The sequence below is a fragment of the Mus caroli genome, unplaced genomic scaffold, assembly GCF_978045245.1.
Source record: "Mus caroli unplaced genomic scaffold, Mus_caroli_1 scaffold_20, whole genome shotgun sequence".
NCBI classification, from domain to species: Eukaryota; Metazoa; Chordata; class Mammalia; order Rodentia; family Muridae; genus Mus; species Mus caroli.
Window position 1 is genome coordinate 49,684,989 of NW_028227275.1, and position 14,690 is coordinate 49,699,678.

At 41.9% G+C, this 14,690-nt stretch overlaps 1 protein-coding gene across 1 annotated transcript; it reads left to right on the forward strand.

Moving 5' to 3' along the window:
- Nucleotides 1–7,582: 7,582 nt before the first annotated feature.
- Nucleotides 7,583–8,530, forward strand: LOC110285984 (olfactory receptor 10V1-like). The gene has a single exon (XM_021152452.2). The coding sequence runs from the start codon at nucleotides 7,583–7,585 to the stop codon at nucleotides 8,528–8,530; it is 948 nt and encodes a 315-aa protein (XP_021008111.2).
- The last annotated feature ends 6,160 nt before the right edge of the window (nucleotides 8,531–14,690 follow it).

A 14,690-nucleotide genomic window follows, 5' to 3' on the forward strand; every position in this document is an offset into this window, starting at 1 on the left:
AGGTCCTCAAGCTAGAAGAACAAGTGCTCTAAACCACTGACAATTTTCAACATTTGAAAACCCCCCAGACAAAACCTTTCCATCCATGTGCTCTCCAGGATTTCTTCTTCTCAAAGTGAATTTAAGTACTCATACAAATATATATTGTATGTTGAACATATATCTCCCACATTTTTACCTTCCACTTTCTCACCTCTTTGCCTCTCAACCATTATCTGTGTCTCCTTAGTTTTATTTATGCTTTCATGCATAGTATACTCCATGATGTTATGTATCTTTTGAAGTCTAATAAGCACAAGAGAAAGCAGAATATTTGTCTTCCTGAGGTTGATTCAGTTATTGTAATTGTCTACGGTTGCATCTATTTTCTTGCAAATAACAGAACTTCATTCTTCTTTATGGCTGAAAAGCTTGTGTTATGTCTATGTTCCATATTTTCCTTACCTATTCTGCTATTATTGGGAGCCCAGGTTGGTTCGATAACTTAGCTATTGTGAACAGTGCTATAGTAAACATTGATGTGCAGTTATCTCTACCATATATTCACTTGGAGTCCTTTGGATGAGTACCCAGGAGTGATGTAGTTAGTTCAAAGGAACATTTCAGATTTGTGAGAAGGCCCCACCCAAATTTCCACAGTGACTGGACTCATTTACATTCCCACCAGCAATGTGTAAGTGTTCCCTTTGTTTTAGATTTCTGGGGGGAATTTGTTGTTGTTTTCCTGATGTCTGACATCATGACTGGGCAGACATGGAATTTCCATGCAGTTTTGGTTTGCTTTTCTTTTCTCTGATGGCTACCATGGTTGAACATTAAAATTATTTTAAGTTCATTTTTATTTATGTGTGTGTCTGTGTGTCATATATATGTTCACATGTATGTGGGTGCCTACCGGGGCCAGAAGAGGACATCAGATCCTAGGGAGCTGCAGTTACAGATGGTTTTGGACTGCCCAGAATGGGTGCAAGAAAGCAAACGCAGATCCTCTGCAAGAACAAGATGTGCTATTGATGCCAAGCCAGCTCTTCCACTTCCCGAGCATTTTTTCATGTTTATTTTATCTTTTCTAAACTGTTCCCTTCAATAGCCCATTTATTGATTGGGTTGTTTGATTTCCTGTTGTTTATTTTTTCTTTCATTTTCTAACTTCCTTACCAGGTATGGCTATCCAAAATGCCTTGGCAGCATCAGGCAACAACACAGAGGTAAAAGTCTTTAGAGAAGTGAAACAACACTTCTTGCAACATGGGCTTGAAGTCATGTTTTAAAAGGTATGGCTATACCAATATATAGAAAAAAGTTAAAGGAAAAGCTGCAACTAGTACAACACTGCTTGCCCCATTTTTTTTTTTTAACCATGGAAAGGAACAATGTCCTTACATGACTGTCACATGTACAAAGGTCATGGCATGTCTTCAGACAGGAGCAAAGCAGCTATGGGCAGAGACACCTTCTTCTGGAGATGCTCCTGACACCTTACAGGGCTGCACTGCTAGCTCAGGGAGTGAAGTGCGCAATAGCATTCTGTCTGCCATGAAAGATGGGATGCTTTGAACGGAGTGTCTGCATCCAGCCCCGTCCAAATGCTGGTGTTAACCCTGCAATGTGATGTTATTAGTTAATGGGGCCTGAGGAGGAAGTAGGTTTAAATGAAGCTATGAGCATGAAAGTCCTATGACAGGGTTGGTGTTTCTCTAGAGGGGGAAGAGAGTACAATTCCCTCTCTGCTGTGTGAAGGCAACAATCTGCCATCCTGAACAAGGGCACTCACTGTGACCCAACCTATGACTTCGTTGAACTTGGAATTTTCCATGACCAGAATTTTGGACAATAGAAATCTGTAGTCTGAGTTACTCAGTCAATGGTATTTTAAAATAACATCCTGAATGAAGACAAATATTTATAAGTAGAGAAAGAACAGATGTTTGCTCTTGTTTATACAAGGGATGTAGTGGTAAAAGCATGTGATTGCATATATATTTCTGTGTGTTTATATTTGTATGTATTTCTATTCTCCTAATTTGTTATTGTAGACACCATGGAAACTTGCAATGAAGCCTGTTTCTATTAATTATAAGTAGTATAAGAAATACTCAATATTGAGACTTAAATAAATTAAAACAAGAGATGTCTTTCTAAGCACCATTAATTATTCATTATAACTTGCATTATGCAATTTACTATGGATAGGCATCTAATGTTGGGATTATTTACAAAGACAGGGGAAGGCTTCAAGTAGCACATAAGGGGTAGTGGAGCACTGGGAGGCAGCAATAGTGGGAAGCTGTTTCTCTCCTTGGGCTAGGAATAACATGCTAAGGAGACAGAGCCATTAGAATTCCGTCATACCTCACACCGTGGAGGTTAGGGCACTTGCTCAGAGCTGTGGTCACTGAACCACAAGGTAAGGTAAGATGATAGTCTGTGGGAGATGAACACCTTACCTCTTATTTTATAGTTCTTCATTCTCCCCCTAGCGCCTACCTTTGGTCACACCTAACTGGAAGCCAGAGGGTGATGGGTAATATGAGGAATACTCAATATATTGAGACTTAAATAAATTAAAACAAGGGATGTCTTTCTCAGCACCGTTAGATGCAATTCTTAGAGAGCAGCCTTCCACAGGACATGGGAAGATGGAAAGTAGACCTGTGGGCAATCACCTGAATAGCCAGTAAAATCTTTCCTGGGCGAGCCTTGGTGAGGAAGTGCAGCCTTTCCAAGTATTGAAAAGGGAGAGTCCAGAGAGATGGGAGGATAGACTGAGACAAGAAATGAGGGATTTCCCGGAAAGGGGAGTAGCGAATGGATGTAGGTGCAACACAGATGGACTCACAACCATCATTCAGGAATTGATTCAGGAATAGGATGATCCTTGGCTACCTTCATTAACATGATCTCAAGGAGTAGAGGGATAAAATATAACCACACATGGTCTGCTAGTAATACAGAACAGATAGATATGGTTGTTCTAGGAAAGGGACAAAGAAGAGTTCTTGCTTGCAGCTCCTCTCTTTTTCTCTTCCCTTTTCCTCTCTTCTTTCACTTTGTAGACATGATCTTATGATATAGCCCAGGCTGACCTCAGACCCACTATGTGACTAAGAAAGACCTTGAACCTCCTATTCTTCCTGCCTCTGCTTCCCAGTAAGATTATAAAGAGTCCCACCAAATCTGGCAAAACATCTTAAAGAGTAACACTGATGGCAACTGCTTTATATCACAGGAGATAAAGATGCTTTAGAATGAGGACCAGTGGTGTAGATACTGGATTGAGCAAATACCTCATGGGGAAAAACCTCAGAGGAAGCAGGAAGGTCTGAGAAATTAGTTTCATAGTACAGAATCCATATACTGAGACATATGATAATGTGTGGTGTTTGCAAAGGTCAGCAGAGAATGTTATGTCTAAAGTTGTGATTGATGTTAAGTGTTCTCCAGGAAGCTTTTTTTTTTTTTTTGACATTGGAGGCAGGATCATCAGGTGTGGTGGCTTAAATGAGAATAGCCCCCATAGGCTTATATGTTTGTATATGTCATGACCCCATTTGGTAGATCTGTTTGGGAAGGATTAGGTGTGGCTTTGTTGGAGAAGGTGTGTCGGGGGTGGGGTGGGCTTGAGGTTTCAAAAGTCTGCACCATTTCCAATTAGTTCTGTCTGTCTGTCTGTCTGTCTGTCTGTCTGTCTGTCTGTCTTCTCTGACTGTTTGTCTCTCTGACCAAAAAAAAAAAAAAAAAAGAGTTGACTTAGAAGACTGGGAATCCTTGGAATTGATAATACCACTTATCCTCTGGTGTCCCCAGTCACAGAATGTTGCGATCTTGTCATTGTTGCGGGAAATATAAAAAAAAAAACAAAACGATTGAACCGGCACACTCCCTGTGCTTGTGCCTCTGTCCTGGTTGGTCACACACTGTCAGGCAATGGTCGACCTGGTTTATTTCGTGGAGATTCCCACTCTGAACTCCACAATCTCACCACCCAGCTCACCAGGTTGCCACTGGCGAGTCAGTACCACACCAGCCCCGTGCTTCAAATCCCTCATGGCCTTTGTGATGCACACCTGGCAAACCCACAATTTGCAGCCATACCTTTCTCTCTTGAACCTAGACTATAAGCCACTGCATGAAGGAAAACACAACACAAACTTAGTTCTGAAACAATGGTAACTCAATCTTTGGGTGCAACAACTAAAACCTAAACTTGTAAGCCTTATTTAAACCTGATTCCTCCGGTGGCGAATCCTTGCAAATCTGCCATGATACCTGGAAACTCTAGCAGCTACATCTTATCCCTCTGTTGTCCCATTCCAAACAGATCCTAACCCTCCTCTGCTTCCTCTCTTCCTCCGTCCAAAACGGAAGCCCCGCCGGGTGGTGGTGGCGCACGCCTTTAATCCCAGCACTTGGGAGGCAGAGGCAGGTGGATTTCTGAGTTCGAGGCCAGCCTGGTCTACAAAGTGAGTGCCAGGACAGCCAGGGCTACATAGAGAAACCCTGTCTCATAAAACCCAAAACCAACCAACCAACCAACCAACCAACCAACCAACCAACCAACCAACCAAAACCCAGAAGCCCCGCCTTCTCTCCTAGTGATTGGCTCCTTTATTCATTAGGTGATCGGTTCACAAGAAGCCACCTGAGTAAGTACTGGGAATTGTCTTTATCCCCGTTCAAGACATAGCATGTCATGTCCAGTCTGTATTAGAGATGGTGGACATCACGAAAGGTAGCTATGTTACAGAAGGGTAAGCTTAGGATTGGCAGAAGACCAAGAAGAGATGTGTCTGATGTCTTGATTGAAGGGGACCAGGAGGGAACCCAAAGGAGACTTTTGAGGAAATCTGTAGGTATCGAGGTAGTCTTGAATAGATAGAAGAAAACCAGAGATAGAAAAAAATATACTTTTAGGTTTTATTTAATTTTGTTTTCCATTATGTATGTATGTATTGGTCTGCATGTGTGTCTGTGTACCACATTTGTACTGTGCCCACAGAGGCCACCAAAGGTTGTTGATCCCCTGGGACTGGAGTTACAGACAGTTATTAGCTACCACGTTGCTACCCACCACAGGTTCTCTGGGAGAGCTGAATCACTGTTCCAGCCCCTTAGAAGAACAACAGTTTTCAATGATCATTACTAATGTTCATGGAGATTTTAGTAGGGCTCAGACAGATTTATCCTCTTAATGTTTCTAAGAGTAGAGTCCCATTATTCCTTTTCTGGATGAAGAATGTAGAAGGGTTTCTGGTATACTCTGGCTTAAGATCTCAGTGCTGACTTGAAAAGGCACTGGTATGCTGAATTATTCTAACATTACTTTCAGTGGCTGAAAAAGCGAGAAATTATGCATTGCTGGTGAACTGATGAATGTATAATCAACCATGTAGCATATATATATATATATATATATATACACACATATACATATACAATAGAATGTTATCTAGTCATGCATGTAATATAATCTAAAACCTGAGACGAGTTCATGCATGTATTCAATGTGTTGTGATCATATTCATCCTTATTACCATCTCATATCCCTCTTGCTTCTGCTGATCTCCTTCTTTCCAAATTTTCTCCTACTTTTAGTTCTTTGTCTTTTTATTTTTATGCCATGAGTTTCATTAGGCTTCCTTTTTTGTTGTTTGTTTTCTTTTTAGACAGGGTTACTTTGTATAGTCTTGGCTGTCCTGGAATTTGCTCTGTAGACCAGACTCACCTTATCTCAAAGATCAGCCTGCTTCTGCCTTCTGAGTGTGGGGATTAAAGGCATCCACAATCATGCCCAACTCTAGGGTTACTTTTATGAACATGATGGCTAGGGAATATTTACAGTAGCATGGGCAAACCACTGGTGGGTATACCACTGATGAAAATAACTCCAGCTCCCCTGGCAACTTGCCTATAGTGCCTAAAGGAGAGATTCACCTCACAAGCTCCTCCTCATTCATGATGTAATGTTACATGGCTTTGTCTTGTGTCAGCAGCCACAGCAGTTGTAAGTTTGTGGTGCAGCTGCTACGATATATCCAGAAGACAACATTTCCTAGCTCTCCTCCCCATCCCCTGGCTTTTCAGATCTTTACACCCCCTTTTCTACAATGTTCCTTGGACCTTGAAAGTGGTCACATAGATGTTTGCTCAGCACTCAACAGTCATTTAGCCTCAACACCTTGACTAACTATGAGTCTCTGTATAGCTGTTCATTGCAAAAGGAGTTTCTTTGAGCAAGGCTGAGAATAGAACCTGTCTATGGATAGAGATATAAATATTTATAAGACAGTTTTACTATATGCCCATTTATGGAAACACCAGTAAAAATCATCCCCATGCCCCCATACCCTGCTTAAAGAGTCTTTGAGTATGTCAAGTACAGGCCTTTCTGCAGTTGTGAACTCTGCCCAGCAGCCCCATGCCCCCATACCCTGCTTAAAGAGTCTTTGAGTATGTCAAGTACAGGCCTTTCTGCAGTTGTGAACTCTGCTCAGCAGGGAGGAAGCTTCCAATAAAATTCCAGCTTGATTTCTCTGTGTCTTGCAACCAAAATATGTGGTGTGTCTTCAGCAATAGGGTCTCACTACTATCTCTTTCTGGTTAGGCAACCAAGAAACTGTACTGTTTGGAGAACCTCTGGGGCCTCCTTAACCAACAACTCATAGGAAGATATCCCTCACCTGATACTGTGATTTTCATTCAAAAGCCTGCGACTTCAGGGAGCACCACCCATAAAAGGTACTTTCGTTCAAACTTTTAAAAAACTGTATTTTGATATGGATATCACTTGAAAGATTATGTTTAATAAACTGAATAATTTCATGTGTTTTGAGGTACCTTGAATGGACAAATTCACAGAGACAGAATGAAAAGCAGGAGTCACTAGGACTCTGTAGAGGACAATGGGCAGTTATATTGTATAATTAGCTAGATTTTTGGGAAAATGACATGATGGCTAGAAGTACAGTTAAAAAATGAGAATGTAGTCAATGTTTTATTCAAACCAAATCAATAATTGACTGTTATTCTTTGATTAGAACAGTCACAGAAGTAAGCTGCTGACTGTAGGCTGGGTGTAAAAACAATTGGATTTGAGCTGACAAGGGTGGGTAAGGGTATGTCTTAGTTAGGGTTTTACTGCTGTGAACAGACACCATGACCAAGGCAAGTCTTATAAAAAAAACAACAACATTTAATTGGGGCTGGCTTACAGGTTCAGAGGTTCAGTTCATTATCATCAAGGTGGGAGCATGGCAGTATCCAGGCAGGCATGGCACAGGAGGAGCTGAGAGTTCTATGTCTTCATCCAAAGGCTGCTAGTAGAAGACTGACTTCCAGGCAACTAGGGTGAGGATCTTATAGCCACACCCACAGTGACACACCCATTCCAACCAGGTCACACCTATTCCAACAAGGCCACACCTTCAGATGGTGCCACTCCCTGGTCCAAGGATATACAAACCATCACAGGGTATGAGTTTAGCACATCATCCAACAAGAGCATCAGGTCCTAACATCTGTCTATCCAAAGGGGCATCACCTGTGCCAGTGCATTAAATGGCAGACCCAACCCATTAAATACATGGAGGAAGGAAATCAGACTGGGATGGTCCTCTTCCACTTCCGCCCCTTCTCCAAACTCCCTGAGGTGCAGATGCTGATCTTTGTGTTTTTCCTCATGATGTACCTGGTCAGCATCGGAGGAAACATGTCCATTGTCCTCACCATCTGGATCAATCGGTGTCTCCACACCCCTATGTACTTCTTCCTGGCCAACCTGGCTAGCCTGGAGATCTTCTATTCTTCTACCATAGCCCCCCTGACTCTGGCCAGCATCCTATCCACAGAGAGGACTGTGGTCTCCCTGGCAGGCTGTGGTGCCCAGATGTTCTTCTTCATCTTCCTGGGCAGTGCTGACTGTATTCTTCTGGCTGTCATGGCCTATGACCGGTTTGTGGCCATCTGTCACCCTCTGCGCTACACACTCATCATGAACTGGCACTTGTGTGTCCAGCTGGCCCTGGGGTCCCTGTTGCTGGGTTTCATCTTGGCCATGCAGTTGACTGTGCTCATCTTCCAATTGCCTTTCTGTAGCAGTAAGGAAATCAGCTTGTTCTACTGTGATGTACTCCCTGTCATGAGACTGGCATGTGCAGACACCCATGTCCATGAGGCCACTCTGTTTGTGGTCAGTGTCATCGTCCTCACCATCCCTTTCCTCCTCATCACTCTCTCCTATGTCTTCATTGTGGATGCCATCCTGAAGATCCGCTCAGCTGAGGGGAGGCACAAAGCCTTCTCTACCTGTTCTTCCCACCTGACCGTTGTCCTCCTGCAGTATGGATGTGGAAGCCTCATCTACTTGTGTCCCAGCTCCAGCTACTCTCCTGAGAGGGGCCAGGTAGTATCTGTGGTTTACACCTTCATCACCCCTGTGCTGAATCCTTTGATCTACAGCATGAGGAACAGAGAACTCAAGGATGCTTTGAGGAAGGTGGTGATAAGCTTCCTCCTGCTTGAAAAACAATGAGCATTATGAATGATCCTCTCAGACACTGGGAAGTAGAGATGCTGTGTCTACTTAATGAGATGAGGAGTGGGGGCTTGCTGGCTATAGGTTTGATGCCCAGTCTCATTACTAGTCAATGGTTGAGTTTTTTTTGTTTTTTGTTTTTTTGTTTTGTTTTGTTTTGTTTTTAACTTCAGGGTACTCATTCTTCAACATGGGATGAAGAACACCTGAAGAATCTAAATGTTGAGGGCTATGAGGATTAGAAGACACGAGTGATATAACCTGTCTCTTTAAAACTGAAACACCATAGTGAACATAGCTTTGCTCTCCCAGTCATCATATGTAACATCTGTCTCATCTTCGACTTTTCTCTAGTCTGTTTATGGCATTCCTGTATACTGAACATGGGAAAGGTCAAAACTAGCAGCAAGACAAGCGTTAATCCAGGAACATTCTACTCTCACCTCTCCCATGATTCCCATTGCATAAAGTTTGAGTTCCTTTGAGTATTTCATAAGTGAGTACTGTTTTTACATCATTTCCATCTTTCCCTCTGTCCCCTCCAACTCCTCCCATATCCTCCTGCTCAATCCATTCTCAAATTCATGAATCTCTATTGTTCCAATCTTACAGACTGGTCCACTAGGGACTTTACTTAAGCCTGAACTTTCCCAGCATGCAGAAACTGTACAATAACTGTTTCATCTAGCTTTCTTAAGACTTGACCATTTTCCTACTTTCTTGGGCCCACAAGAAAGAAAAGTGACTCTTCAAATTAGCAGGAAGCAATTTTAAGAAAACTATGCCCCATTCCCAAGATGCGGGATGGATGGTTTTTGGTGGTTCTATGGATGATGAATATTTCTTGTCATTCAGGGGATTGGTTACAAATTGTAAAGGTCTTGGATCAGAGAGGAAACAAAGTATAGGAGGTTAGACTCAGGGAGTTCTCTCTCTTTTTTTTTCTCTATCTTTCTCTCTCTCCTACCTAATGTTAGGGAGAAAAGGGGGAGAAGAGATAAAAAGAAAAAAAAAGTGGGAGAAATAAGAATAATGTGGAAATAATATAAGAGAGGGTAGATTATTGAATCTATTCTTAGAGCAAGGACAGTTTATTAATAAGCCAAAAATCATACATTGGTATAGATCTTTGTATACTGACACAAAATTAAGGTTATATTTGGTTACATTTGGCTACAACATACTATGTATCAACTCTGTTTAAAATCTGCTATTTCAAATGGTTTAGAATAAATAAGAAATGCAAGTTAGTACTTAGATAATCAAACTCATAGTCATGTTAGATACTAGTCTAATTTATTGCAGACATATCTCTTCAAAATTGAATAGCTAGTAAATAGCTAAAAACAATTTAGATATGCTATGGATAGATAGTTTTCAAAAAGCTCAGTGATCTTCAGGATATGGCATTTGAAGATGTTTTATTATTAAAAGATCTTTTTTGACAAGGGAGTAGGTCTGTTCCTAGCAGCACCCTTATTCCACCTCAGTGAAGATGATGATGAGCATCAAAGAACCTCCATTCGGAGTCTGCTTCGTGTGTGGCAAGCTGCCACTGAGGGGAAAATGCCCTCTCATCAACTGCAGAAAGACTACCTGTCCAAACTGGATAAGCAAGGTGCAGGGAAGTCTGCTGCCAAGCTTTGCAACGGCAAGGTAGGTAAGTCCTTCATAACTCCTGCTTCACGAAAAAGTCTGTCACATGTTAGGTGAAGGCTGAATATGGATGCTCCAACATTATAGAGACAAGTTTTGGGTGACTGTCCAGGCAGCCAGAAGCCACGGTCATTTCATGGTTTCTTAAGCTCCTCGCTTTGCACTCCTTTCATACTCAAGTAATAATTATTCTTTATCAGGTCTCTGATGGGGTTAAAACTTAAATTGTCAGGATTTAGAAAAATATTGTAAGGTCTATACAAGTTATGATAGAAAATGATTTAAATAAGAGCTCTAACTCACCAACACAGGTCAGATAGTAGAATACTTTCTCAAAAGTTGCCAAATACAAATGGGCTAGACATTGTAAATATAATTCTTAAAAGTTGTTTTTCATAATTGTTAATACTGTATATAATGTATTGATGTAAAAGAGCCTTTTACTAAAAGGGGGAAATGTAGCGAAAAAATCTTTTATAAGCATCACCTGTCAATAAAAAACCCATGGCCAATGAACTAAGGCAGGAAATAGGATGTTGGACACTGGCAGCAAGAGAGAGGATTCTGGGAAATAGGAGAGTACAAAAGAGAGATTCAAGAGAATGTGTGAGAGAGACTGAGGACAGGGATGTAACCCAGCAGGTAGATGAACTCAGGGAGACTCTGAGGAGACACGAAGGAAGAATCAGGCCAGAACTAATGGAGTGGTAGACATAGAATAGTTTAAATGGTTAAATAAGTTAAGAGCTCCTCAGAGAAGGAGCCAAAGCTTATAACCTAGGCATTTCATAATAAATAACTAGTCTCCAAGTCATTCCAGGAGCCAGGGCAGGAAAAATAAAAGGAGATTTAGTATTTTTTTTTACACTGATTAGGTGGAATAAATATTGTATGATCAGACAATTGTGATCACTATGATATTGATCAAAATGATACCTGCTTACCACAGGGTTGCTTACTGCCTGAAACTGCCAGTATGTAGTTTTGATATAAATGAAGACTGCAACCTCCTTTTTGTTTTGCATGTATATGTACATGTGCTCTGTGCATATGTGCACTTGTGTAAATGGGTATTTTCATCACGTGTGCAGGAGCACACGTGTGTCTATTACTGTGAAGCAACACTGTGACCAAGGTAACTCTTACAAAAGAAAGTGTTTGATTGGGGGCTTGCTTACAGTTATTTTCATCATGGCAGAAAGCAGACAGGCGTGGTGCTGGTGCAATAGCTGAGAGCTTTAGATTTCGGTCCATAGGCAGCAGGCAGAGACACAGACGCTGGGCCTGGTTGTGAGCTTTTGTATCTTCAATGTTCACTCCTAGTAATACACCTCCTCCAACAAGGTCACATCTCCTAATCCCCTCCAAACTGTACATCAACAGGGGACCAAGCTTGCAAATATATGAGCGGGGGTGGGGTGGGGGTGGGCATTCTCATTCAGACCACCACAATAGGTGTGCATGGATAGGCCAGGAGGTGATGTCAGTGCCTTCCCCAATAGCTCTCCACTTTGTTCACTGAGGCAGGGTCTCTTGTTGTATCTGGAGTTCATGGATTCCAGTGTGTCCAGGAAACCAACCTGGCCCAGTGATTCCTGTCTCAGCCTCCCCAGGCTGGGATGTAGGCAGCTCCCATGCTGTGGGTTCTGGGGATCTAATTCTGTTCCTTCCATTTGCACATTTGCACGGCAGGTGCTTAACCACTGGCCCTCACTCAGTCCTGAGTCTCTGATCCACTGATCAGAGGGATGTTGTCAGTGAATACTGAGAATATTATTGTGTATGGGACTGAAAATTTCCACGAATTTTCAGTTTCTCATTTTTTCTTTTTCCCTTTGTTTTTGAAAAAAATATATGTTTTTTTTTTTCCACATAATACATCCTGATTACAGTTTCCCCTTCCAGTCCCTTCCTCCCTTCTTTTCCATCTGGATTTACCCTCTTTCTGTCTCATTAGAAAACAAACAGGCTTCTAGGAGATAATAATAAAATATAATAAGGTAAAACAAAAATTAACATTAGTATTGAACAAAAGAAAGAAAAGAGCCCAAGAGAACCAAGAAACAGAAACATTCATTTGCACACTCAGAAATCCCATCAATACATTACACTGGAAGGCAGGCATAAGCTATATGCAAAGTGATAAAGAGAAAGGAGATGTGTTCTAGTGGATGTGTGGAGAAGTATGGGGGAAGCAGGTGCCTCCGCAGGCCCGTGCTGAGACATCCCTTCCCCCTGAAGAACCAGTCACAGGATAGAATAGAGTTTATTCAGGGCATGGGGAGGGGAATTAAGAGGGTAATAGAGGCAGAGAAAGGCAGAGAGAGGAAGTAGAGGAGAAGAGGAGTAGAGGCCAGCCATGAGCACATGGAGAGAAAGGGGGAAGGGGAATGGGGAAGGGGAAGGGGCGAGGGGCCAGAGAGCAAGAAGGGAAGAGAAAGAAGACAAGAGAGGGAGGAGAGGGCAAGCAGACCCTTTTTATACTGTTGCCAGGTAACTGTGGGGAGGAGCATACCTGGCTGTTGCCAGGTAACTGTGGGGAGGAGCATACCTGGCTGTTGCCAGGTAACTGTGGGGAGGAGCATACCTGGCTGTTGCCAGGTACTCGTGGGGTGCAGCTTAGACAGAGTGCTTACACAAAGGGCCTGTAGGGTAGAAAGAGAGAAGAAAATAAAATAAAATAATAAAAAAAATAAAATGAAAAATAAGATGAAATTTTAAAAAAGAAGAAAAGAAAATTGAAGAGAAAAGCATTGTCATGGCACTGGAAGACAAAGAATCTCCAAAAGATGCCACTGAATTAATTATTTGTTGGTCATCTACTGCCGGGCATTCCCATAAGAAGAGTTTGCTTTCCTAGTAAGACCCCCTTGGAGAAAGTTAAATTTTCATTTGCAAATGGTTCTGAAACTGGGACCTGGATGGATGCAAGACTGGAAATCTCCTCAGGCCTTTGCTTTCTAACGTGGAAATCTACAAGCCTGTTAAGTTTCAAACCAGGGAACAGTGGCTGAGGTGCCTATTTAACATATCAAAGTGGACCTGACCTCCAGGTTCTCCCAGCATCCCTCAGTCCCTACCTGTTACAGGGATACCCTCTACCCAGAACTTTCCAGCCCAGGGCTGGGTTGCCCTTCCCTCAGCAGCAATTTCCTACATAATTCAGACATTTTGGTGACCTACCCTCCTTTTGGCTCCTTTTGTATTTTTTGGCCTCCCTTCCCCTCCCCATCTCCTCACGTGGTTTAGGCTCAGGACCACTCTGGACTCCCTGATGTGTCTGCCTCTGGCTATTCTCAGTCACATACCGACAATAAAGATAATAAACTTCCTTCTCCAGCCTACCTAGAAGTCATGTGCTTTCCTTTTTATTTTTTCATTCAAAGAAATGTATTGCAAAACTGAAAAAGCCACCAGGAGAGCAACCCTTAGTCTAGATGTATACTATCATACCATCTGCAGATGAAGATATTTTGTCTTCTTCCTTTTAGATTTGTATTTCCTTGATCTCCTTCAGTTGTTGTTCTAGCTAAGCTTTAAAACACTTTATTGAATAGGTATGGAGACAATGGACAACCTAGTCTTGTTTCTGAATTTACTGGGATTGCTGTTGGGGTACACTGTGTGAAGCTATGTCTCTGCATACTCAATTGTTAATTCTGTACTAGCAGACAGCACCCGCCTCACATTTTGTAAATATTCGTTCTTCTTTACCCGCCTAAGGCAATCAAGAATTGTATCTGATTGGTTGTAATAAAGAGCTGACAGTCAATAGCTGGGAAGGAAACGAAGGGCAGATCTTCTGGGCAGAGAAGGGACACTGGGAAAAGAAATGAGACTGGGGGTGTGGGGTTTGCCAGGGGACATGGGGGTGAATGGAGGGAGGTGAACAGAGGGAGGGACCAGAGTGGAGCAGAGAGGGAGAGCTGGCCAAGTGTGGGATATAGTGCCAGGATTAGTGGGTTAGAGACAGCCCTAGCTGAAAGGCCTAAGCTTTAAAATATTAAAAAGCCTCTGTGCCATTATTTATTTTGCTGGCGGGTCCATGGTAGTCAAGCTATAGACTGCTTTGAGTTTATCTCCATTTATGTTGGTGTTAGCTATGGTTTTGCTGTAAACTGTCTCTATTATGCTTAGATGTGTTCCTTGTATCCCTAATCTCTCTAGAACCTTTATCATGAAGAGGTGTTAAAATTATTTATAAGGTGGATTACAGTTACTGATTTTCGTATATTGAACCATCGCTGTATCTCTGGGATGAAGCCAACTTAATTATGGTGAATGATTTTTTTTTTTGATGTGTTCTTGGATTCAGTTTGCAAGTATTTTATTGAGAATTTTTGCATCTATGTTTATAAAGAAATTGGAATGCAATTCTCTTTCTTTGTATGTCTTTATTGGTAACTGTGGCCTCAATGAACTGGGCAATGTTTGTTTCTATTTTGTGGAATACTTTGAAGAGGAGTGGCTTAACTATTCTTTCAGTCTGGTAGGATTCTGT